This window comes from Diprion similis, chromosome 8 (assembly GCF_021155765.1).
Source record: "Diprion similis isolate iyDipSimi1 chromosome 8, iyDipSimi1.1, whole genome shotgun sequence".
NCBI lineage: Eukaryota > Metazoa > Arthropoda > Insecta > Hymenoptera > Diprionidae > Diprion > Diprion similis.
In genome coordinates, this window is record NC_060112.1 from 16681117 (window position 1) to 16708482 (window position 27366).

The 27366-nt window shown below is 48.3% G+C and overlaps 1 protein-coding gene across 4 annotated transcripts in view; it reads right to left on the minus strand.

The window, feature by feature from the left end:
• LOC124408565 (protein trachealess) overlaps positions 1-27366 on the minus strand; it is a 163840-nt gene that overhangs the window by 2841 nt on the left and 133633 nt on the right. For all 4 annotated transcript variants that reach the window (XM_046885589.1, XM_046885588.1, XM_046885591.1 and 1 more), the window contains 9 exons: positions 18909-19147; positions 8104-8180; positions 7742-7831; positions 5853-6045; positions 4693-4814; positions 3928-4121; positions 3370-3476; positions 2414-2561; positions 1777-1901 (listed from right to left, as the gene is read on the minus strand). In XM_046885589.1, coding sequence (XP_046741545.1) covers positions 1777-1901; positions 2414-2561; positions 3370-3476; positions 3928-4121; positions 4693-4814; positions 5853-6045; positions 7742-7831; positions 8104-8180; positions 18909-19147 — 1295 coding nt within the window. The remainder of the gene's footprint in view (positions 1-1776; positions 1902-2413; positions 2562-3369; positions 3477-3927; positions 4122-4692; positions 4815-5852; positions 6046-7741; positions 7832-8103; positions 8181-18908; positions 19148-27366) is intronic.

A 27366-nucleotide genomic window follows, 5' to 3' on the forward strand; every position in this document is an offset into this window, starting at 1 on the left:
GGCACGCTGCCAACCCCAGCTCTGACATCGATAAACAGGCTGCATGAAGAAAAATTACTAACGCTATTGAAACGAGATTGTACCTCGATGAAAAGTTGCGAACTATGTACTTGTCATTTTCTCCGACCTACTTCCAATAACGATAGATTATAATTTACAGATTTTTACAGTCTTGATGTAAGTCTCTCTGACGTTTTACTGAAGAGTATATAGTTCGTTGCTTGTAAAAGAAAAATATAAGTAACGAAACTACTTCTGTTTGCGAAAGCATGCGCGGGATTATTCAACCCGGAAAACTTCCTTGGTGAAAATACTGGAATGAATCTTGAATAATGATGTGGAAATAAATCCAAACTTGAGTTTGAATGAACTTTTGCAAGATATAATATAACGTTGGAATTATATGAAACGAAAGTTTCTGCTGCTGGTGTTGCGACGTTAGGCGATAAGAGGAGAACGTCATTGGCACTGTTTTAGACAACGTGCGAAACATCCAGACCAACGATCGTGGGAGGAGAAGAGAAGTCGTTGACCTCTCTCTCTCCTAGTGAGGTACATAATTTCTTAAAGACACCCTCTGTCACGGTAATTATAACCCGGATCTAAGTAGGCACCTCGCACGTCGAGGAGGCTTGTTTGTCTCGTTACAAGCGTGCATCGCGAGGCCGCTGGTCGTTCGTTTAACATGTAGAAAATATAATACCGCGAAGAGATGAGGATGAGGAGAGTCTTTCTTTTAAAGGTAATATAGAAGGAGGCGGCGCGGCGGCGCTTCGCGGAGGATGCTGCTGACGCCGTCGTGGAGAGCGTGTCCAACCGGGAATGTTGGAAGCTCTTCTCTCCTCCGTTAGCTCTGCCCTCTCTCTATTTCGCTCTCTATTGCGGTGTGTCGATACCAGGATGAGAGTAACACCGGTGTTTGTATTACCAGCGCACGTCCGACAAATTCGGGCTCGTCAGCGTGACGAGACACCGGTTGATGAGGAATCCCACAGCCCGGTGTCTGCCACGGAATTTTTCGAAGCCACGATTCATTTCACCCAGCGAGAAGCACCGAGTTCCTCACGTGATCGCGACGTGTACTTATCGCTTTAAAAGAATCAAACGCTTCGAAGGATCGTTTGAAAAAACTGGGCTAAGATCGGCTTCTCAGAGCACTAGTGGAGCGCAGTCCGGTGTTCTAATGATGATATCTGTGACGGGGCGAAGAAGATTCATTCTTCTGTGAATGACTCGTGACTCGCCTCTGCCAACTTTACTTCAGAGTTTCGACTTGTCCACAATGCAACGTGTACTCATGGACCTTAAACCGTGACGAACACACGCGGCGAGTATAAGCTCTAAGACCCGCTGTATGTTAAGTATTTCTAATTGTAAGTATGTACTGTATACAGTTCGCACGGTGACTGAATATGGAGACCTATTACCCATGGTAAACGAATGCGTAGTTGGTTATCATTCTAGCGGCAAAGACGGATCATGTTGCCGCTACAGAAACGGACTGCAAAAGCTGCTACATGTCCTAACGGTGTCGAATATAATTTAAAATTGATTGCTTGTCCTGAGACAAGTTGTAACACCCTTTGATTTGACAATGTTTTGATAAACTCGCGGCGGCCTCACATGCAGGGTGAATTGACGATTCACGATTAACTGGAAACTGCTACAGCGCAGGGACTCGATGGCTGGTCTCCCTTTTTGCAACAATATGTTCAAGCGTGTAAAATCATGCCGCAGGTTGTCGTCATGCTCGGTATAGTTTCTTTGTTCACTCACCTCCTCTGTCAGCGTCGGGTGAACCGTTCTCAGGGTCATTTCCGGCAGCATCTTCCCTCTTCACGCCAGTTACGCCATCCTCTAGCTGGCAGCAATCCATGATGAGGTTTTCGTACTCTCGACCACTGCGAGCAGATAATAAAGTCTCATGAAGTAAACACGTACGCGTAAATACAAGTGAACACACACTTTAAAACGTGTCAAGAATACTAAGGGCGAAATCCGGGAGCATCGAAGGTGGAATTATATCAAAATTCACCTCGCGAATAACCGTTAATCGTTCACAATATACTCTCAACAGTTATAATTGGTGCAAGTTAAAACTGGCCATCGGAAATACCGGGATGATAATTGATTGAGAGTGCAAAAGTCGCCTCGTGGGTCCGGGGTTGACGCGCTATTATTTGCCGGGCCAGAATGCATTATGCATAAGTCGGTGAGAAAACTTTTTCTAAACTTTTCTCTCTCTCTCTCTCTCTCTCTCTTTTTTTTCATTACTTGTATTTTTTCGCGCGTATAATTGCGCACTGTTACATTCTGACACGTGTTGTATACCGGTATTCATATTCATCTCCATCACTGAGAGAGGTTTCAATAAGTTTGCTAAAAGTACAAATGCCTATATAATAACACGCACCTGATCACGTAGTTCACGCAAATGATGTTCTGCTCCTCGGCGTTCTTCGAGTTGCACACCACAGTAGCGCACGTCTGTAGCCACGTATATCCTCCACTTTTGTTCATTAACCGATAATAGTGAGTGAGGACCTGCCCTTTGTGAATCACTGTGAACAGCAAAAAGGAAAAACAAAGTTGTACAAAAAAATGTCTACAAGATAATCCGATCTAATTCCTCAAACCATAAGCCCGCAGTACGATACCAGGGTCTTGGGAAATTGAAGTTATAGAAAAGTTGAAACGCAGCCGAATGAGTTTTGACCCAGTTTAGCAGCCCGGCGCCGTGCGATATCGTATCACTTTTGTGCGCTCGAGTTTCCCTCAGCGCACCTGCAGATAGGAGGTGCAGGAGGCCAGGCAAGTATACGAGGTGTGGGGCAAAGTGGTGTTAGGTGAGTAAGGGCATTTGAGGAGTCGATAAACTTCGGGTAAGCTAGGCGGACGCGCAGCTCGGTTGAGAGATGAAGGGCGAGGGGAGAGTCGGGGGTGGCCGGGAGACTGTCAGTCGAGTTGGAAGGGCGGCGGGCGAAGGGCGGGGGGAGTAACAACTCGCTGGAGATGCCGCATCCGGCGCGTCGCACCCCCTGCATACCAACTACCTAATCCTGGCTGGATACAGGCGGGTCTGGGAGGCGCGAGGAGAGGCAGGCAGGAGCACGGCACGTGACTACTCAATGCGGGAAGCGCACGCGGCTCTTGGCTTTACGACAAAAACGTTTACAATATCAAATATTTCGGAATATACGACCACGCCGGTGAAAGCATATCGTTTAGGGGGTGCGAGGTCTGAGACTCGAGTCGCGGTCTTATTCTCCGACTTCCCTAACCGCGGAAACAGTTGCAGGCGACAAAACGGGGCGCGTAGGGAGCGGGGGCGGGGGGGGGGGGGGGCGCCGATTCCCGTAGGATACTTACGGTCGACGTGTGACTTTCGAAGACGATTCGCGTCTTCTCCGTGGCACAGGGCGTACAAATTCTTTCCCGTTAATTCGTCCGCCGAATAGTCCAGCAGCTCTGATACCCTGTAACATCATTTTAGCATTTTCTCAGTATACGTACGTGGTATTTTGACGGTTATACTTTTTTTTAACTACCCTGCAGTTTTGGTGCAAAATTTTAACTGAATTTTTCCACTTGGATCTATGAGCTGGCAGTATTCGTTAGTATGAGAGACAGTAGGTATGTAAAAAAGAAAACTTTGCAAAATAAATTTTGTTAGAACATGGTAAATGAAAGTATACGCGAAAACCAGTTTTTAATACGGTTGGTTTTAGCAAAGGATTCAGGCTAGAACTATTCAACTTGATTTTGTGGCGATCGATGATCGTTACGATCTATAAATCTGCCCTTAGCTCTATTAGATTATCTTATTTCACAAGTTTGTTGCTCATCGAAATACTACGAAACTACTGTTACCAATGTAAGTACTTAATGGTAAAAATTTGTTGAAAAAAAACGAAACATCGCACTCACTTTGGTTCGCAGTGGGCTATCCGGAAGTCAAAGTTGATGCGAGTGACGAACATATCAGTCTCAAGTCGAATCTCGTGGACACTAGGAGGTGGTAGGGCAATGGCGAGGCCTACCATGCCCATCAGCGGTGGTGCCGACTTCCTGGAGTGGCTGAACGTATACTGAGGCCTAAGTCTGCACAACAGCAACACCACCTGTACCAATGAGAGAGAAAAACGTAGATACCGGACAGTTCCCTAAACACTTTTTGTTTTCCACGCTGCACTGCGGGATCGTGTTTGTTTATATTAACAGTGAGCAAGATCCGTTAGCGGGGTCTGATTTTAACGGGTTATTAGCCAACGGCGGTAGAGCACGTCCACGTATCTGGTCAACCATATCTTCATTTTAGATAGAGCTCAGCGGGGTCTTGGCCAGACAGTAACGCGCACGTGTTCCGCGAGAATCCTCACAGTTATAAATTCTGGTTAACGAGAGTCGTTACTGCGGGAAGCCGCGGCTACTCCGGACAATCTTCCAATTGCGGCAATTAGACCTCCACCTTAGGTATAGGAGCTGTGTATATCAGAAAGGGAGCGCGGACTTTATCGCCGGTACATGAGCTTTTCAAGATTTCCCCGCGGAAGAATTATTGGAATGTCGTATATTAGTTTGCCCGAAACATTGATGATACAGGTTGTGCTAAGGCGGTGCAACTTCGGAAGGATCTTCCTATACCTAATAAGATAACGTTCCGACTTTCGCAAGAGACAAGCCAACACTCACCCTGTACCCGGAGGACTTGAAATGGCATCCCCTTTTCGTCAGCGTGGATTTCATCCGCACGCAGAATGCTCGGTCGTAACCCTTGTAGAGACCGCTGGCCGTCAAGGACATTACAGAGGATACTGAAATCAGAAAGAAGATAGTAAATTGCCAAGACTTTATTCGTCGGGTAGGGGTGAAAGTTCCGGCTGCCGGTGCGGCTGCAACGTCCTCGTCATTCAACCCCCGTCCCTCGCATCTGGGTAGTACAAAGCGCTCAACGTGTACCCACTTCTTCCGTGTGGAAACCAAACCGTACGACCCAGGACGCCTGGCGGTGGTGGAGGCTGCGGTCACGCCGCACTAACAGGCGCGGGTGGGTACGTGCGGCCGCGCTGAAGACGCGGAATAACAATCGGACGGCGCGGCGGCGCCGCTGCATATACGTATGCGTCACCCGTCCGGGCCACAACTTCGCCCCCGCGACCGTGAACCGCGGGGGGCGATAAGACGTGCAACCCTCTTCGCCGGCGGAGCGCGCCACCACGTGGCTACGCCGAGGGCACGTCCACTGGCCGCGTCATCGCCTGGCCGTTCGCCCCGGGACCCGATTTAGACGACCACCCTTCGCCCCACGTCGGTCTGGTCACGGATTCCAGGTTACACGTCCACTCCACTGGTACACGCTCGCTCCGCAACGCGCTTAAGTGCGAACGTGCCCAAAACTCAGCGTCTCACTAGCGCCTTTCCTCCACCACCACTACTCAATGCCGTCAAGGTCGGCGAACAGAGAATACTCTCGACTTTGCCAAATCCAAAATTCAAAATTTGTGAGCGTAGGGTGAAAACTTTTTTTTTTGCTATCTTCGTCGTACGTTATTTAATTGTACGGAAAATAAATTATTTTTGGCAAATATTTCCAGAAACTTTCCCTGTGATTGTTCCTAATTTTTTTTTACCCTGGCGAATGTACTCTCCCAAGTTAACAATAACAGGGTAGTAGACCTACGCTACTTTTATACTAATCATCATTTCAGGTAGTCGCAACTTTGGATAGCTCTACTCACGTGACATCAGCAATGTGTAGCTAATGCCTATCGCAAATCGAGTTTGACCAATCAAGAAAATCATAAATTTTTCTCGAGTTCTGCGAAAGAGAATATGGCGAAGTTTATAACTACCATCAGGATTGGCTGTCGACGACGAACCGTGCTCTTCGGATGCAGCGCTGCTCGGAGAGGCGAGACCAGAGCTGGAGGAATGAGGGCCCGAGGAACTCGAGGATGACGCGAGGCCCAAGCCGAGCTGTTCGGCGACTTCCGAATGGTCTTGCTGGTGAACGTAGTCGAAAACCGAGGAGCCGGTCATTTCCACCTGCAAGAATCAAATATCGAGTCAACTTGTCACGAGTATACCTATAAATGTAGAAGCTGCGGTTGAGGTGACCGCAACCGGTGCATGACAATGGCTGACGTTACGTCACGAGTAAGCCAAGCGTCGCCATCCGCGTCTGGCATGCGTCGGGTAGCTTGCGTGCGACGGAGTTTTCCGCGGAAATCACACCCATGTTAAGTGCCGCGAAGCTGTGATCGAATCGTCGCTGCATGCAACTATTTTTATTCCCCGATCGAGCACATGAGTCGTCGAGGTGGGTGGCGAGGGGTCGGGGGGCGAGGCCTTCCACCGTAAGAGAAACTATACGCGATTGTACAGAAGCCACTCGGCTGACTACGTGTCACTTGATATCGTATTCCTGGAGCACACCGTCGACGGTGACGCGTGCACGCGCGGTTTCCACCGGTCACGCGCCTGTCGGCTATACCATCATGGACGCGTGAGAGTTGGGCTCATGTTGCGCTTGGTGACCCACCAAAGACCAGGACTCAATCCGGATCAAGGATGAAGGATAAACGTGCCTATGAAGCCATGCGTGAAATTCAACTCTTCTTCACGTTGAATGGACCTCGACCTTCCAGACCCGGGTTCACAGTCATCTTGGTGAACGAAATTCGGGCTACGATACCGAGACGCACCTCTCGTGCAAAATCCCCTGATTAAATCACACGGCTTTCAAGTCACGTATCGGTTACATTGAACTGAAAACTCTGGGATCGTCCAACGTCAGCATTACGAGTGCACCCCCTGACCAGCTGCACCTCGCGTTAATCCACGTCACTTTCAAGTGGCTTCAGCAGCACCGAGTTCAACCAGGTCGCGCTTTATGTTCAATCGAAAGCCTTTCCGAAGGTCACTAGTGTCAGCCAGGTCTGAGGAGGGGTCATCGACGTTGGGGCGTCTGCGAATCGTCGGGGCGCCGCGCCGGGTCACGTTAACACGTTGTAGGTTGTAGGTACGCCACGTTCGTTTATTCTTGGGTCCCCCAGACCTCGGGACCTGCCTAGCCCCACAGGATAGCATTAGCCGGGGGTTAGGGGTCCTCTGCATCTGCACGGGGGGCAGCAGCCATGTTTGCGACAGCGACGTTGGCAGTTTCCAGAATCTCCGAAACACCCTATTGATTGCCCCGCGGGCCGCGAGGAACGGAGCCAGTGCCCCGACCGACCCCCCTTCCCTCCCTCTCGCTCACCCACCCTTCCGCCCCCCTATCCCCGACCCACTCCCCTCACCCCCTCACCCCCCTTCCACACCCTTCGAGGCATTAGGAATGGCGAACACGCCGCCGTGCAGAGGCTACGTGAGCGGCATGCGACCAACCCCCCTCCTCCCCCTCGCACTCCCGTCCCTCCTCCCCGCCCCAAGGCTCGCTCTGGCCTCTCTTCCTCCGGTGCCAACCAGCCAAGCCAGCCAGCCAGCCAGCCAGGCAACCAGTATGGCCGCCGACTAACACAACCTCCGCTTTTCCTCTCCTCCGAACTATATGTGTACCTCTCTCTGGCGTTTCTCCCTCAACCCCCTACCCTTCCCTCTTTACCCCCACGTATGTGCTACCGGGGGTAGCACGTACTCCGTTATGCGCCTTTCACACCCATCCCTCACGAGCTTCCACTGCGGGTGTTGGTGGGTGGATTCACCGCCTCAGATGGTTCGGATGACACGCAGTGAAACTCACCTGGGAAAGTCCGAGGTAGATGGAGACTGTCTCCGAGATGTACAGAAACCTTCCATCAGCTGCGACCGCCATTGCGAAACCGTCAAGCGACTGAAACAAGAAATACAATAAACCGAATAAATTTAGTTGCTACTTTTTGTTGGACGCAGAACTTGTACGTATGGGATGCAGTAATACGTTCCAAGCTGGCGAGTTTTTATTCTATCTCCGCTCAGATGACAGTGTCACTGAGGTATTTTAAGTATGTCTACGGATGGAGTTTCGATCCGTGCAACGTTTCGAAAAAGTTGTACACTCAAAAAATGAAACTCCTTACCATCGTCAGCGATCAGAGAATAGTAGAAATATAATAAATAACTCACCTGAAGGATGTGGGTACCCTGGTGCTGCTCGAACATGTCCATTGCCAGTGTTGCAGGTGACCTCACCCGGTTGGCACCTGTAACCAGATATACCAAACGGTCGTATAAGGTATGAGTGATTGATGAATCGTGAAACTAAGTCAGCATGGCGCATGTGAATATTGTCACATACGCGGACGGCGCATGATGTATACTTTTTCGTGAATCTCATTCTCACGAAGGAGCATGAATCACCGCTTGACCCGACATATTTGGCAACCCCTTCAGCTCCTTCGGCGGACCCGAAGCCGCAAACTCCACCCTCGCTTAGTAAACAAGACGCAGTTCTTCGCTCCGTAATAATAATGCCGTTTCGCCCCCACGCCGGTACCCTTAATGAAAGACTTAGAGACTCGATCAAACTCGCCCGGGCATTGCTTAATCTGGTAAGTCCACCGGGATGAGGTCTCCTGCACCTCGGATATCCTCAAAGTCCAACCCCAACCCACCGCACAACCGACTTCGCCACGCGCTGACCCCCGGCTTTCCATGCTCGGTCAACAAGTTTATTCGTCTCGATGTTTCTGCTGGACAAGGGCTAATCCGACTATAATCCCATCGTATACGCTTATTCCTTATACCTATATATAGTTACCTATCGAGGCATCTACGTATGCTATGCACATACCTATTTCTACCGTTGTATCGAGACCATCCCTTGACCAGTGGACAATACCGCGAACTTCTTGGAGGTCGTCCCGCATGTAACGTTGAAAACACGTGCGAGATCGTTGGAATGATCATGGAAAATGACGAAGATCGGATCGCTTCAATATACGATCCCAATCCATCACGTGTCATATACAAATACTGATACATACTTATCATTTTCCTTTCTCACGACAAGTCTAATTTGTTGAATACACCCGTTTTGTAGTTTGACAGCTTGGAGGCGATTCAAGAGTTCGTGGAAAGATCAGGAATCAATCTTGAACACTGTAGCGATGAATCTATCCGACTATCGTTGTTAACCCAATTTTCGGCGGAAACATAATAACGGTTGAACCCCGTGACCCCCGCAGGTCACGAGGCACGACCTGAGTCGTTTGCTCCTCTTCGGGTATTTTCTCGGCCAGCCGGTACTTTACTGTTAGTTTTCTCGGGCAACGGCAATAAATTCTCCCTTAGCGTCTTTCGTCTCGGTCTGCGCCTCTCCCTCGCGACTAGCTATCACAATATTTTGATAAATACGTAAGGCGTGTTTTATGTGCCTTCTTCGTACCATAACTCAGCGATATTTATATTGAGAAAATAGAAAAATACCAATGACCGACCGACATAGTTGCCTTTCTTACAGCGCCAGCTGAGACCCTGGATTAGGGTCCCGATGCACCCGATAAAATACAGCTTGAGATGAGGGAGTTAAGAGAACCGCTTCAACAATCTCGGGAAGTTATTCCAGCAAAAACACAGTTCTCGCACGTTTTCTCAACGTCCACACAATCGTTATTAGATATTCTTATTCAACTTCTCATTGTCGGTGCAATACAACTCTACTAACTAGTCTACAAAATCAGAGCGGTACAATTGGTGGGGCAAGTGCCGCAGATGCAACATTTCTCGTCCCTGCACCAATGATTCATTAAAATGTCTCAAAGGCCCAAATACCGACGATATTCTTTACATGTCCATGTATGTATAGAAAAAATACGGTACGCTTCTTAATACCGCACTTTGTCAAAATGAAGCACTGACATAATCCTAGGGAACCTACTTCTCCGTCCAGAAAAAATATGACCTCACCCCATACCTCACAGGCTTATACTTATACGAACTGAGTACACTGGTCAAAGTTAACGATCTAACGTAGTCTATAAATTCTGCAACTGACAAGATTTCCTTCTCGTATGTAGCGAAATTATACTTTTGTGTCTTAAATGTTGACAGTTATGCAGTGGTTTCGGGTTACTTAGGAAAGAATTTTCGCCGTATAATCGGGATTAAGCATTCACATGTACCTAATTGTTTCAGTGAATACGCCAGAGAATTGCCCGAAATGATTTTTAATCTCGGACGAAAATCTGTGTAAACTCGGACGCGATGTGCATGAATAGAATTACCAGAGCACATAGCCAGAGCTGCATTTGCGCGGCGTTAAAAGTTAGCTAAGCTGGTGCCTCGCTATTCGCTACACCATAACAGGTCGGTAATAATCGCTGGTCACGTAATGTCATATCTATATACGCCAAGTCCGACTAACCACCTCCATTTCACGGCCGGTCGCAATTTTCCCCGCAAGTATAGAAAGCAGACCTACGGGGCTACGGCTGCAGAGGCGGAGAGACAACAAATTCGGCTACTTTTCATTAAATCCCAGTCCCGAGGGAGGGTGTGATATTACATTATATTCTTCATATGCTGCAACCACCTAGATGCTACAACAGTGGCAGGGGGGTCGGATCGTGACGTCACACATATTGCAGCCTTGCGCCGGGATACCGCGCCTCGGGGATTTATGGGCCTAAGACCCTCCTCCTCGCCTCCTCTTCCGCCAGCATCCCGCGAATTGATCCTCCCGGCAAGGAGCCGCGAAATACGACCGAATGTTTTACAGTTATTTATCTCCTCGCGCAACATATGGCACAGTTTGTGCAGCCCCAAGACATTTCTCTTTGGAAACCGAGACTACTTCTTCTTCTTCTTCTTCTTCTTCTTCCTCGACTAAGCGGTTCTGCCAAGAAGTTGATACTTGTATACACGGGTATTCCTATATCACGTATGTAAATCTAACCACGTGTGAAATTCACGATTCCATACTTTATAGGGGTTCTTCAAATTTCACGCCGACGCGTGTTCTTTGGTGACCGTTGATTGGAGTAGTTCTGGATCATTTTAAACGCAAATTTGTAAGGATGTTGTCCTTGCGGTATTGTAGTGGTTCACGAAAGCCAGTGCAAGATATTTCGCATTTGTAGACTGCGCCATCCTCGAGGCAATGACAAATTGAAATTTAATGGAAAGGGTTTGGGCAGGAAGAGGCGACAAGCCTGCTGCTGTTAGCAACTGCGTGTGAACCGGTAAGCGAGCGTGCGTGTCGGGGGTAGAAAAGTACGGTTTAAACGGGCCACTTTCAGGCAGTTAAGCATCCCTTCGAGTACCATCCGCGCGATATCACATATGCCCTGCGTCTGCTCTACGGCGCGTCGAGGGTGGTTCGAGTGCCGGTTTGATGGGCCATCAATGTAAACCAGTGTAAAGTCGACGGGGATGCGGAAGCGCGGGGAAACGGCGGCGTGTCAAAAGAGCGAAACGCGGTGGTCGCGGTCCCCAAGAAAATCCGCCGGCACGATTCCCTCCTGCGGGAGCATTTTTATTCAGAGCAGGGAGGCTCTGTGCTCCGATGCCCCGTAAGGCAGCGTCGGGGGTTCGAAGAAGATTCGGTGTGAGCCGCCACCTACAGCCGTACCCGGGGCTTTATGATCCTGAGCGATTAATCTTCATATCGGGAGAACGGATATATAGAAGCGAGAAGCTGCCCCGCGGGGACGTCCAATAATATTTCACTCAAAGCGGGTCGTTCGATCCGACGGATTGACGCGGACGGACAGCAGAATATGACCCGGGTATTTTTCCCGGGGACGATTCCACCTCCCGTTATTGCAGCGCGTATTAGCACATTTCACGCGTTACGCTCCCAACCATCCTTCGGGACACGGGGAGGTCCGACAGCCCAGAAGCTATGATTACCGCGCATTGTGTCCGCGCCTTTCTCGATCATAGGAATTAATACGTTCCCGCATCCAGCCTCCCACGATCAGGAACATAAGGTCGCGTGCAACAACTCGTGCAGCGTTGTCACCCCGCTGTTATATTAAGTGAGTCTATATTCGCGCGGGGCGCGACCAAATTCGCCCGGTTACTGGGTGAGCTTATCAGGGTGCGCTGACTTCACTCGGATGGTTACAGGACCCTTCCAGAAATCTATGGCTCACGTAGGTCGTACATATATTCGGCCGAACGTCACTCGCCGTCAGCGCATTAATCGCAGGCAAGACACGCGCGTGTGAATCTATTGCGCGTAACACTCGAATTTGCATCAAGTGTCGCGTCTTCGGCAGGCTTCCAATGCTTGTACTCGTGTCAAGGCTTCGCCTATTTATGGATACCTGGATACCTACTCATCTGAATACCTACTCGCCTTCCATTCATTATGCGATCTCTCCGACCCTGGTTTGGTGAACAGCGGCTCATATTACAAATACACGCGAGGGCGGAGATAATGGCCGTAGTTAATTGGAAAGACGGTGAATGCCAGCGCTCGATATTTCCTCAGCACAGTTGGTACCGTCGTCTTTTCCGTATGTGGACAGCACTTGGCATTTGGAGAACCAAGCCACCTCGAATTCCCCATAGCTCCATTCCTCCATACCTGTATCCAACGCAAGCCAAACGGACCTCACAATGAGCCGGTATAAACTCCGGTAGCGACACGAGTCGCGTACGTGTGCGTATTATACAGACGCACCTTTTCTACCGCCAAAGACTAAATTAAAACCCTGTTACGCCACTTAGCGCCGAGTCACACACATATTTTGTATACATCCCGTGTAATCGGGCGACACCTAGAGAGTCCTAATGTCCACTTCTTGCTTGCATTCCGGTGGCCTGAGGAATACCTTCCGACTACATCAACTGATCTGTACCCAACACCGTGTTACAGGAATCATTGCAAAATCTGAGCGAAACACGTAGGTACGTCGCGTGGCTCCAAAGAAAATCAGACTCTGTTCCGATTCGGAGGGTTCCTCAGCTTTTTCTCATCCGTAATTGTTGTCCTCGAAAATTTTGTCCGTTTTGTTCAATTCTTTTTTTTCTTTTTTTTTTTATGTCACTCCATTGAAAAGAAGCGAAACCGTGCAGTCATCGCGGAATTGCTTGGTAATCCGCGAGAGCGAGTTCAATCGTCCATGAACCTTATAATACCTTACACGCGGGATTTGGAGCAATTATCAAATATCGGTACCTGCAATGGATCGTGATTATTTACGAAAAATTTCGTGGAACGGAATGTATGAGAATGAACCTCCAGCTGCCAGATCGTTGTGTCAATAGAAGAGCCTCGATTTAAAATCACCGCATGGTATACATTCGTGAGAGCAAATAGGATGATGCTAACGAGGCGTTGATTAGGGTATTGGTGACGCTGATCTAGTTAAGCGCTGCTTAATTAGTCAGGTGTGTTTAGTTAATCCCAGTATTTCATTAGGCCGGTGAGTCGCTGAGGGGTGGCAGTGGCTCTCAACCAGCGAGATGTTTTACCACGAAAAACTCGCTCCATGATTTCTCATAGAATCTTGCTGTCTTGTAGTGCGAAACAAGTTTTCAAATTTTCCTTTCACTTCTGTTTGCAAGCTCACAATTAGCACGGCAAAACCCCGATGGATCTTGGCGAAACCGTCGCGATTGTTTCGAACTCATCTCCGGCTGAGCACCGCTTTTTTAACCCTCGGTCTCGCCGAGAACCCCTCGCCACTAACTAGCCTCCAACTACGTTAAACACTGGTTTAAACTCCCTTCGAGGTTTTCTGGTCCCCGCTGACTCGCTCCGCTTCACTTCTCGCCCGCGTGTCTTCCCTCTGCGTGCATGGTTGTGCACCAGGTTCCACCGCAGGCGCCATCGAATTTCCCATATCGAAAGACTGTACGTGCAGTGGCAATCGGTGAATTAGCTGGGACATGAGGAAAATGGGAATCCGTTCACGTCTGCGAAGGTCTGCGAAGGCGAAGGAGATGTAGACGCGTGCCGTCACGTCTCCGTCTGCAAACCGCGGATATTGTACACCTCGTGGCTCACTCACAAATTGCTGTTGCAGCCGAGAGTGCTTGTAATGGCATAACGCGTTCCCGAACATCACCTTGCGGCACGGGCCCATCGCCAGTGGTCAAGTGAATCTCCGACGATCTTAAAATCGCCGCAAGAAATTTGCTCCTGATCAATCGTCACGCACGCAGGAGCAGTCCGTCACTTGTTCCGTCCTTCGGAAGGCAAGAAAGTTAACGTAAGAACCGGTGCTAATGGAAACAAGCTTGTGGTATATAAATTGCACCGCAATTAGGTTCATGCCTCCTCGGCCACTCCGGACCTTTCGGCATACATGCGAGCTGGCTTAATGTGTGCACGCCATGTTTTGGATCTGTCTCGCAAACCGCGGTCACTTTTTTGCTCATTCGATATATCGATTCGAGAGATGAAGCTGTAGAGGGTTATAGATATTAAGATATACTTCGAATTATCCGAAGAAATCACACGATCCATGCATTAAGATGCATTACTTACAATTGAATTATAAGCATTATCTGTAAAACCCTCGGCAGAATGTGTTGTACAAACAAAATATAAGACACTCGTCGCTCGTAGCGATTTATGCCCGACCTCGGTGAAATAGAAAACAGCGATTTAAATAGACCTCGGTGGAAATTTCTAGAGCGGCGTATTTCGGAATTCGAAACCCAATTTGCGTCGTTAAGTTTGGAAATCCGGTTTCAGGAGCGGCGTCTACGAGGGTAGAAGATATGCAGTAGATTTAGTTCGACGTCGAGTTGTGGCTGGAGGCGTCTAACTCGATTTCGTTAGTTTAGTTACAGGGGGGCGGTGGCGCGGAGGCGAACCGCTGTACAAGGGCTCGCGGGGGATGCTGTGATTAGATTTACATGTGGGTTCGGTCGTGGGCGTTGGGCCTCGACTACACGTACGGCAGTTGTGCCCACACACGCATGCCGCATTATAGAATCATGCGAAGCATTCGGACCGCCACGCCCCTCAAAACTCTCCGCAAATACGAGGGTCCCCCCTTCACCTAGGGAAGAAATTGCGGCTCATCATGCTTTGCTTTCGAGCACGGGAAAGGTAGCGAGAAAATACCAACTTGACGCCGAGGCAGAAAAAATGGTGCAGCAGCTGAGGTCTGCTGCGTAATTTCGCGTACCTGCTCGCAAGATTGGCATCTGTAGTAATTAAAAATATTTCTCAGGTCGTAGGTCGCATGCTCGAACGCCGAATTGGCCGTCATGGTGACGCACCCAATTTCTGTTAAATGAAGCTAGAAAATGAAGAAGACCGATCGCGTCGGCCGATTGTCCGCAACAATACTCGATTACTATGTATCTATGAATCTCTTACCCTCTCCAGGCGCTGTGTTGCGTCATTGTGTATTGCCGGGTAGGTATGTGGCTCTGTTCCTATGTATGGTCATGTACAAGGCGTATGTATAGGTGTATGTATTACATACAATATCAAGGGACAGAATCTATCTATTTCAGCGATGTTCACGGCGCCACGAACTCGACTTCTCCGGGGTGCGAGGGTCCTAGAGTAACTGCGCGAATTCCAAAAGACGTGTGTTCATGCCGGGGAATTCTATTTTATACAACTATCCGACTGTGGGCTGATAGCCGGCTGGCTAGAACTGCTGGGAAGAAAATACAACGCCGAATTCAATTCGAAATCAATCGAGCATCGTGAAGAATTAGCATACGCATAAAACCCAAGGAATCGAATTCCCCGCAGACGTGCATGGTGTTAAACTCGGAGAATCTTCACAGCTGTACGGGTTTCATCGTCTAAATCTTATTTATATTCAATGAATTTTGCTCAGGATTTAGTACATTTCTTTTACACTCTGAATTGACCATCTGATCCAATGGTATTAGACCACGAATGATTTCGTTCTGCTGACTCTACTAGACAGACGCCTGGAGTGATGGAGTCGCTTCTAATAAATACTCACTTCTTTACATCTCTTGTGAAAAAAGATTTTCGACAGAGTAGATAGATAGATAGATTCATATATTTAGCTCTGGGGGCTAACCCATAAGAGCTTGCAGCATATGTTACAGAAAGAAGTGTGACAATGTTCTAGTAATTCTAACTTGACCTAATATTAAAGAGTACAGAGATTATTTCCCCACTTCGATAAAAGATTTTGTGAATTCGGGATGTAAAATTTATATTATAATTTTTTGGCGGTAATCAATTAGTAGCTCTCATGATTTTGTAAATGTAACTGATCTTTATCTACCAAATAGATTTAGTAAACTGCAGTGTGAAGCAATTCAGTCAAATCTACCAGAAGGTACTTCAATATTTTTATGATACCACGAAACGAGTATTATTACATTAAATTTACTGAATTGAAATCAAGATTTCGTATTTATAAGTATATTTTATTCAATGAAATTTTTTTTTCAATTTTGAAACAATTATTTGATTAATTATGGTGCTTACGACAAAACACTGTGTCCAACGAGAAGTTTGTTTACAAATTGATTTTTTTCGAAAGAGTAAATACTTCTCTCTAAATTTTCTGGTACACAAGAATTGGATAGTTTTGACAGAATGGAATGAATTTGTTGGAAAGTTTTGTTTTACCAATATTACATATAATTAATATTTTTAACTACAAAATTCGACCGATTTTTTTTCACTGGCTTAGTCATTGAATTTAAATTGCGTAAGTATAGTTTGAAGTTAGCCTCAGACTATTGCGATCTTAATGCGCCGTCATTTTTAAAAAGTCGTATCGCGTGATTAAGCATTCCATAAATACACATGAACTCATTCATGTTCCGATACTCGCGATCGTGAAGAGTGGATGCATTACCGATTCACCGTCCCATCTAGGTATAAGGCACAAGCTGCGGCGATCGCTTTAGAGCTCTATTAGTCATGCGGCTTCCTAAATTAGATGTCAGTAATATGGTTCACAAGTATATAATCCTATTGTCTCCCGCCACATGGAACGATCAGGTTAACGTATATGGCTGTCACCGGGTAAGCTTGACTGCCATAAATTGGACTCCATATAAAAATGTAGGTACAAGTGTGGCGCGAGTGAAGTCTGCAATGACGGTTCGTCACATCCTGTGCCAAAACCATAAGATAATGTTTTTGTAGAAATGATAAGAAAGCGCGAAGCGACTCGCAGTCGTCGAGCTCATCGCTTATGGTCGCTTTAATGACACCAAGCGCGACTTTCAGACCAACCACCATGAGTCAATATCTGTATCATCAATACAGCAGCATCAAATGTTGCATCTCGAACGAGAGACGCGTGACGCCCGTCCCTTTCTCCGCGATTGACTGTCTGCCAAGTTAATACGATTACAGGCGAGAGACTAAGTCGAGTGATTCGATTCCAAAGATCGGAGCCCGGATCCAGAATTGCCGATCGAGTATAACGGATCTCGATCAGTTCGGCTTAGGATCGGCACGTGTCCGGCGATAAGCGCATCAGAGTTGACGAGACGCAGTTTTTGACGTCGTGGATCGCGGTTAACGGAGTTACGTCAGTCATTCCGTCCACCCGCCTGTGCGGTTCTGTTTGTTTTTCCGCCATAGCTTAAAGGTTGTATCGAATCGTGTCGGTGACGTCGCGCCGATCCAACCCTGCGACAACCAACAACCCTCCGCAAACCCCGGGTGGCGATCCATCAGCCTACATCACTGGCAGATACGAGAGTTCGAAAGATGCTGTGAACGGAGTCAACGGAGCGAAAACGAAGACTTGTCAAAGTCAGACGCGTCCGCGTCGCCGCAGTTGTCAAATGCCAAGAAATGAGCGTTACATTGAACAAGTGAGCAATATGCGTGAAATTATAATAGGCATTCGGTGAGTGCGGCTTCGTCGAAAGCAAATTACTTATATTGCGCGTCGTCAGGGACTTAAGAGTGGAACAATAGTAGGTATCTACCTGTCGTCGCTCGAGCGTCGCGTCGTCAGCCATTATGAAATGTCACGGATTTCATTAGCATCGAATTCTTTTCAATGGATAAATTATTGAAAGCGATCGATCGACATTCCCGGTGACTCTTCGATTGCGTTGTTTCATACGCTGTAAAACAAAGCGAGTTATACCTACACTTATTGTCAGCCTCGAGTCAATTCCTTCGGGTACCTAAGAGGCCGCATCGGTGATCAGAAGGATTGAATTCGTGATGGTTAAAAAATAATTGAGTCTATCAAACGGTTTGAAAGGCTCGACTTCCTACACCAATCTTAACCAACGTGATAAATTGAACCCAGCCTCGGGTCATTAATCGCGTGTAAAATCGAACTACCTATAGACTTTTTCACTGCCCCCGCCTCCACCCCCGCCCCAGGTCTCGCCCTCTATTTCTCTCTTTCGAGCCACGCTGGCTGCGCTGGTGCAGGAAGATGATTGCAGACCGGATACGGTTAAGGCAGAACCTGAACGTATTCGACGGCTGAAAGGGTTCCTTAATTCTGGCCAATTGCCCTCCGCGAGGGCAAGATCTCGACCTATAATACAAGACCCGTGAGCTGACTACACGAACAATAAATAACGTTCGATTCTGCGACTGCTGGAGCTGGGATAACTCGGTTTAGTTTAGTGCCTCCGCCCCCGTCCTGGGGTTGAGAAAAACAGGATAAGAGAGGAAGAGAAAAATAAAGGCTGTACTCAGCTCGCACTGAACACAGAGCGGAAAGAAGAAGACCAAGTCGTTTGATTTGACGGGCAGACAGTCGGACATGGGGGACGGGGACAATCAAGGGAATCCTTCTATTCCATTCCATCATTGCGGCCGCCACTCAACCGCTCGCTCATCCCTTGTCCCGGCCTAATTCTGTTACGGACCCGCTCCGCATTGCTCCAACTCCTGTGGGGTTCGCTTCAAATTCTAGGCGAACCGCTCGCGGTAGGAACATACCTACATGATGTCGCTTTGACACGGGAGTGGTAATTTTCCCGAGTTTTATGCGGTACACAAGGCGGAAGGGCCGCGTTTGGAATCGAGTTTATCTTACCTTTGATGGACTTGTTCGGCGCCGGACCGTCCCGGCTCCATGGAGGATCCCCGTGCCCCGAGAAATCTCGGAGTTTGAGGTAGGAGATTGTGAGTCTGATGATGGACGCCTTGTCCAGCTGGGAGGTAATGGCCGCTGGGAGCGGAAGCATTTTTGCCAACTCGTAGAACTCGTGGTTTTCCTTTCCTCGCCGCGACCTCGCCGCGTCTCTGCTCTTCTCTTTACGAAGCTCGAGGATGCTGCAGAATCGAAAGAACATTGTTGTTAGGCTAGTTGAAATTTTAATACACCCCTCACAAACGTCTACACATGCACGATGAATCGTACCCACCATCTGGATTTCACTTAGCGATCAGTCCAACCATCGATCAAAATTTATCGTACAATATTTGGCAATATTTCAGAACAGAATACTCTCACAGGTACAATGTACCTGATTATTGTAAGAGATTGATACTGCTTCGTGGATCTCAGGTAATATAAATTAATTTACATAATTAGTTTAAAAATCGGCTTCGTTACAGTTGAATTGAAACACATGGTCAGAAAATGTTTTGTACAGATGTTGGATATGCTTCAACACTTAATCATACTATGAGCTCGTTATTGACAATGTCGAATAACAATTGAATTGCTAATTACATAATTGATACACAAATTACTATTGTCCGAACCTCTGGGCACAGACACCTCTTCGTGTACAAAATTATAAGAGTTTTTGTGTGTCATCGCATGTTCAGAACCTTTTTGTAGGTATACGTAGACAGATGCTGTAGCTGCAGATTGTATAATTATGTTTAAAATATGTAAAAACGAATCATTTGGAATTAGATATTTCAAACCATACGTCTGTACCTATTATATTCCGCCGTATACCCCATAGAATTTGTATTCCCTGAACAGTGTTCAAGCGTTTGACCTTAATTGTATAATGGAGAATCACGACCTCGGTGTAAAGTTTTTTCCCTCGACAGCGGCCGCACCTGCGTTCTTAACAACTACACATTGTGGTAAAGATGCGGCTACATATAACACGATACACGTATCGTATACATCAGAATTTTGCTGATCGCCACTAATTATTTCCTACGGATAATGCGAGGATAATAAAATCTCCGTCCAAGAATGTCCATCTGCACAAATCTTACTCCCATATCTTGGTCAATACGCCTAAAACATTTTACAACAATTGGGAAGAAAGAAGAGACAGCAGAAAACTTCTCAATAAATTTCAACAATCTAGTCTGCGCTGCTACTGTTTTGATTTCGTTGCGTTTGTTGGAGCGTCGATGTGCATATGGCGTGTAAAATGACTGTGCGCAGGTCGGCAGATGTAATCTGCATAAACACATTGTCCGGTGGTTCGAGGCGTGGCGGGCGTGTCCGACGGTTTGATGGCGGGAGTCACGCCGTAAATCTGCGTGGGCGGTGTGGTCCATGGTGTTATGGAGGCCGTCCGCGGTTATCCGCAAGTAAATTCGCATGCATTATACCGCGATCGGAGTGCGAATCCTTATCGCCAAACACGCAAGCATTCAGAGAATATCGAGCCGTGAACCCATTGCAGTTGCATCGACCACGCCCTTGCAGGCCTGCGAAACTGCGGAACTCCTTCAAGTTATCAATTAGCGGGTTACCCAGGCTACTAATTAAAATCCCGCACAGCTGCAGTACTTAAGCTGATCAGCTAACGAAGAAATCGAACTTCCGTTGGAGATTGGACTTCGAATCCATGCGACGCTTTGCAGGGTTCATTATATAGATCCCGAATGCGTAGAACCTGCGTTTCCGCTGCGACGATAGATTCGAGAAAGTTGGAACGCAACGTTTTGACATGACGTATACCGAAGCACCTACCTAGGTACGTTTAACGTTTGTGGTACGCGGCCGTTTTCGAAAGGTATAAATTTCACCGGATACGCGTTGGTATACCTTGAAGATCTATTGATACGGTACGACCGTCAAATTTGCTTACGTTAAATAGAGCCAGGACTGTTGGAGTACACGTTGCAGAAGAATGGTTGCTTTCGACTGAGGATGAATAACGCACTGCCGCTGCGCAGACGGAGAAAAAAACTTTCCAATTCCAGCACGACACGCTTCTCTGTAGGTAGGTTATACGTTATACCAACTCACTGCACGAGCACTGCATGAGCAGCACAAAAATAAACTCCAGACGATCAATCGTGGGGACATTTTTGAATCCTTGGTTCGAATTCCTTCGACTGGTGGTCGAAGCTATAGCTTGTATACCTATCGGCTCTTGGGAACGATCGCAGATTCAGGAGCTGCGCGAAATACGATCATCTTCTTCGGGGAGAAAGGGCACGTCGCAGCGGAACGACCCACCAAGGGGCGGTTTCTTCTTAACGCGGGAAAAAATGAGGTAGTACAATTAAACGCGCCGTTTAAGCCGAAGGGGTTAAAAACAAGAAGATGGCCTTTTTATTGGTCTGCTATTACGACGCTTAACGACTGTAAAGCGACACCGAGTTTGTTGCCGCTCTGCTGCGGTCTCTGAAATCCTGCGACGAGACACCGTCAACGATTCAACCGGCGAAAAATGACGCGAAGTGTCGTAAAGCCTCGAACGGGATTAGAACTAGAAGAAGAAGAAGAAGAAGGTCTGGTGCAGTGGAAGAATCGCGCGGGGCTGAGTGGCAACGCGGGTTCTTCGTGGGGCGTAAACGTCTGGTAACGCGAATCTCGTGTCCCGCACTGTCCCGGCGGGGTAATCATCGGCGCTACTTACCCTTCAAGGATTCAGCAGACGCTAGGTGCTTTCGCTTCCGAGTGAAAGAGAGAGATAGTGAGAGAGAGAGAGAGAGAAGGCTGTTCTCGAAGGGGAAAGAAGTTGGGAAAAAGGGGCGCGGAAGGGTTGGACGCAGGGATCCTGGAGGACCGTGAGCCGTAAACTTTGACGGGATCCGGCATCAGCGGTGGGTCTTTTCATTTCCGTAAATTGAGATCTCCGGAGATAATTGCAGGCCATTCTAAGGATAAATAACCAGGCTTCGGGTCCTCACCTCCGGCTGCAGTAGCTCAGCTCACCGAGAGGCAATTAGACTCGAGTTTAATCGAGTTCATCGCGCGAGCTCCGCCGCCGAAGAGCCTTCTTTCGTTCTATATTTCCAAGCGTTACTTACAACCGTGAAACGGCGGTTGTTACACCGTTTTACCGTAGCTCACAACGGCCCCGGGTCACGCACGAATCACCCACCGGGTATTTGCACGCCTTTGCACAATTGCCGGGCGAACTTTTACTTCACGCCAATTTCCCAGGACTTTGAGATGGAAGGGATGGTATGCAGATGCAGGACCGCAATAACAGGCGTGCGTCAAAACAATTAGCGTTTATGTACCTGGACAAAAGATGGTGGAAGAGGAACAGTTTGAAAAACTCTTGCATGATCATTTCGAGCGAACTCTGCGCCTGCGGACGACCGATTCTTAGACCTCGAAACCTGAGCGGAATTCAGCACGTTAAAAGTGGAACTTAGCCAGAGGACATACGCGCCACCTGCACGAGTAGCTGTTATATCGCTGGGTATGGTTGTTTCGACGTGAATTCCTAGGTGCCCCTGCACACGGCGCGGGTTAGTGGCTGATTGAAAAGCACCCTTGGGAATTGCACAGTGCGCGCCCCCTCGTAGGCTGTGAAAATCTGTGAAAATCGTTGATACTAAAAAGCCGCGCCTGCAGGATAAAGCCGACCCTTAATCGGGTTATCGGAGCCGAGCTGGCCGGTGCTGATCGGGCACACATGTGCCATACATATACCGCGGTGGAAAAGAGAGAGGGAAGAACCGACTATGTAAGGGATGAAAAGCTCGGTGCGGTGCATTTCTATTTATTTATACGTCGCTCGCAGTGCTTTGTTTTTTTTTTTTTTTTCTTTCTTCTTTTTACTTTTTACGCGGTTTCAGCCGCAGCGGGCATTCCCACTCCACCCTTCCCGAAATCCCCTTCTGCAGTGCGAAATCATCGACGTGGACCGCTGCTGCAATTGCGCCGCGGGTTCGAGGGGGCGAATCCGAAGACCGGCGTCCCGGGGTGTGATTAGAGCTCGGACCTTCCGGTGCTGATTGCGCAAAGATAAAAGCGAAAAGGTTGTTCGTCCTTCGCTCCTTCTTTTCCTCAAGCGTTCCTCTTGTTCCAGGGGTCTCATCCCCTGGGATCTTAGAAACGGCCGACCGGCCGGCGTAGCTCCTATATCGTGTGTAGGCACAGCTCCAGACGCGTGAAAATAAAATTAAGCCGAACTTTCGGTAAAATTGGTTGAAATTGGGCGGCGGCTCGAGGGTCCCTCGGGATCAGCCGGAGAGGTGGTCCCGTTTCCTTTTCACATACGCGTATCGCCCTCTCCGCATACCTCCGTATTTCCGTTCCGCCGGGCGCGGACCGGCCGCGTCTCTAGCTTCGGGATACCGTTCGCGTGTTGTATAAGGTGATGCGGGGGTGGAGGTGGAGGTGGAAGTGGAGGTGGAGGCGGCCGTCGTTGGCCGTGTGCTGGTAACGCCACGGACAAACGAGGGCGTTGAGTGCCAAGCATCAATAATTCAGTAGCCGACTATGACGAGATTACCGTCAGCCCCGTTCCCGATCCCAAAGCAAGCGAACAAAATCCATCCCCCTTTCTTCGCGCCTAGCACGTTTTTTTTTCTAACTTCTTTTTGTTTTACTTTCTCTCATCTTTGTTTTATTCTCCTTCTCGGACTTTTTTTCCTCGAACTTCATCGAGTTACATAGATACAGAACGACTCAGCCCAACTTCCGGACGGAATTGAGACGTCGCTACACCTCATAAAACGCTTAGGTATATATCTACCTAATTAGATATCGGTAAAAAGTTTCCCGTCAAAGAAAAAAATTCTCCGCGTAGTGTAATCGTAATGTAAATTATAGGTAAACTTTTGATCTGCACTCTCCACCGTTTCCTCCCTCCCTCCCTTCCGTCCCTCAGAAGGTACATGATTCTCACCCCCGTTTTTCCTCCAGCGGAGACGGGATGGAAAATTGTAATGCGCACCATCGCCGCTCGGACTAATTTAATTAAGACTTCTCTCCGTCTTCGGCGGCGGTTGCGGAGGCTCGACTTCGCCGCCACTGCCGCCACCGCTGCCCGCCTGCACACCACCCCGATCACCTGGGGGAATGGCGTCCGTTCGTTTTTCTGGGCTCTCGGACCCGTACGCGTAAGTCGATATGAAGGAGGGACGTGCAGGAGGACCGAATGCCGGAGCCGGTCCCGTGGGGGCCGTAGCCCGGCGCTACCGTACAAAGCTCCTAATGTTACGGCTCCAGTTTCGACATAATTTTCTCTCGGCCCTTGGCACTCGGTTATCGACGAGGGCCGCTGCCTTTCGCAATATCCCGCGTTTTTTCTCCCTTTATTTTATAGGATTTGGACAAAGAGAAGCTTATTTCCGGAGGCCTCGACGTTGCATAGGAGCGGCGCGTTGCACCTTGTAGTGCACCGATGTTGAAAGCACTCTTTCTCTCTCTCTCTCTCTCTCTCTCTCTCTCTCTCTTTCTCTCCTCAAGAAACGAGGAGGAGCCATAAACCACCCGGACGCATCCGCCGACGGTAAATCACACGCGAGTGACCAAAGCGCGCGCATAAAAGCAGGCACATAAAAGGTAGAGGTGTAGGTATAGGTAGGCACACACAATGCCTAGCTGGCGATACGGTACGACGAGAGGGACGGAGAGAGAGAGACTCTCTCTCGATGACGCCGAGATAAGGGACGCGGCTCAAAGTATACGTGCCGGGCCTCCCGATGTTCCGCCGCCTTGCAGCGGCCAGACTCGGGCCTGAGAACTTTTGGTGACCGTCCGATCCTCATCCACCGCGCGGAGCTTGCACCGCCCCCGGAAAACGCGAGTCCCGCTTCCCGTTTCCCGCTTCCCGCCCGGGGCCGCGTCTTCCTCTTCCCTTCTGGGCCCGTTCAACGTCGGCGGGGTCGCGATACGCGCGGGGGAGACGCGGGGCGCACGTCCCGCAGCTCGTTTCCGGACATTCTCGCGTCCCGACTTCCGGGGACGTGAGGCCGTAACGCCTCCCCCTTTCTCACCTATCGACGCTGACGCGCTCTCACCCAACTTGGAGAAGTCAGCGGTCACTGATCTTACGCGAAGCACGTATCCCGAAGCGCTGCAACACTTCGGCTTAGGTAGACGTAACGACGTGTAACAGAATGCGGATGGATACCCAATCATAGGCGAGATTATCGACACCAGGAAGCAATTCTTATCTCATGTCGAAAACAATATCTGAATCATCCCTCTAACAAATTGTTCAAATCACCGCTGAGGGTCATATCCTATGTCAGCCAAGTGGTCGAAATACGTTTCCGGTGCGAAAAGACACCGACTCATTGTAAGGAGGGTCGGGGATAGAGATGAAAAACGTATGTCATTTAGCTCCGTAATACAACTCGAATGCTTTGCAAAGTGGTTCGTGTGACGTTACTTATAGTACTGCTGCTCGTTTTCATCGTTATTACAGAAATTTTCTCCGTTGCGCTTCGGTAAGAACTATAAACCGCATTTACTTTTTACATTTATTTTCTTCGATTCGTTGCAAACTATCCATAACCACTTCGCACTTTGTTTGTTGGGGAAAGAGAAACAGGAGAAAACAAAAATTGTTTTTTTTTTTTTTTGTTTACGTAAAACCAAGCATCGAAGAAATTCATTGCTTTCTGGTAAACAGGTTATTGAAAATGGAAAAAGTTATTATTTCACGTCATAGATGGTCAAGCTGTGATCGGAAATCAGAGAAAGATTATCGCAGGTTTAACAGTATTTACAAATGTGTGAACTCTTTTTTTATTGCTATTTCTTTTACCGTTCACTACAGTTGTTGCAGTTTCGAAACAAAATCATTAAACACATTCAAATTCCACAAAATTCTTCGTTTCAACTGCGATAACGATGTGTCTCCATTAAATAGACTAGTCCGAAAAAGTATTTATCGCAAAACAATTGGCAAGTTGGAACGTAATACAGGTTCGTTAAATAACGAAACCGAGATAAAGATGATCAAAAATCGGTGTGTAGTATAATTGTAACAGAAAAAACCAATCATCGTACCTCAAAGTGTAACTTCGTTATAGGTTCATAATTTAAAGCGTCAAGCAGTGGACGATCGGTTAACGCAACGCGCTCACAATCAGATTCATGCCAGCTTATAAAACTGCCGCACCCCGCAAGCCTGCTTAGCATCAAAGATCAGCAGATTCGTAACCGCAGGTTCCACGCGGTGATAAGCAATGTTCAATGCTCATGGCTGGTAAAAGCAGGGGGTGATAAAAGGGAAACGGATGAGAGTAGGTGGAGGAGTGGAGAACGGATCCTCGGAGAGACACCCTCACCCCCTCGCCCCTTTTTCACCCCCCTTTCCCCCCAGAGGTGTTGACGGCTCCCCGGGATGCCCCGTCAGCGGTCCTCTGATCGCGTAGGGGTTTACTGCCGCACCGTGACGTCCTCGTTTCGTCGAGGTCTCACCACCCCGTATATACCTATGCCTCTTCTCATCCCCGAACCACCCTTCACGTGCCGTTTGCTCACCCAGCATGACCATATAGCCATGACCCATCAGCGGCTCGAGCTGTGACAGGACTCTCCTGGGACAGGCCGGTATGGTCATTCGCGTTTTTATAGGGGGAACCGGAGCTGCGGCAGGACGAAGAAGCATCGCTTTGCCGGGACTCCTTGCGCAATTTGCGATTCGTCAAACTGAGATGTGCGAAACTGTTGCGCGGTTTAGAAAACTAGGGAAGAGATTTCGTTGAGTTTGTTTATCTCGAATCGATCGCTTCCGCGAGACAAGTTAATCGCTTCCTATATTGACGATCGGTTGTTCTCGTGTCAGGCAAAACTAGGCACAATCCAGGTCGCGTTATTGAGATGTTATTGCACTGTTTACGGAGCTTGAGACATGATCGCACGTTTCTTAAACTGAATTTCATGCCAACTAGTTTTTCCCATTCTCGCCGTATAATCTTCATTTCCGTACGATGTTAAGCGATTTGGTCTGCGGCGTCTGGCCCACGAGACAGTGACAAATTATCACTGCGTGTAGAATATTATACGCGAACAGTATGCAGCCGAGAGCCAATCAGAAGTCAGAACGAATTTGATTCGTCACGGATGTCTCTGTGGTGGTGGAATCAAGATGCGGTCAGATCGTTCCAGTAGAATAAGATCGTCCGCTGAATTAATTCATGGATTATGTTACTCACACCGCGCGACGGATTCGCGTTGTTGGAAACGTAGAATCCTGATTTCAATGAAACCAGGATCTGCAGATTTTACTCGTCCTTTATGCTCGCCGATCGAGGGTAACGAACACGTACCTTTTAGGACAATGAGCGTGTTTCGAGGGAATTAACCGCGGCACGATTGCAGGTGGTTAGGCAACGTTTGTAACTAGATTTCGAAAGAACGGTGTACA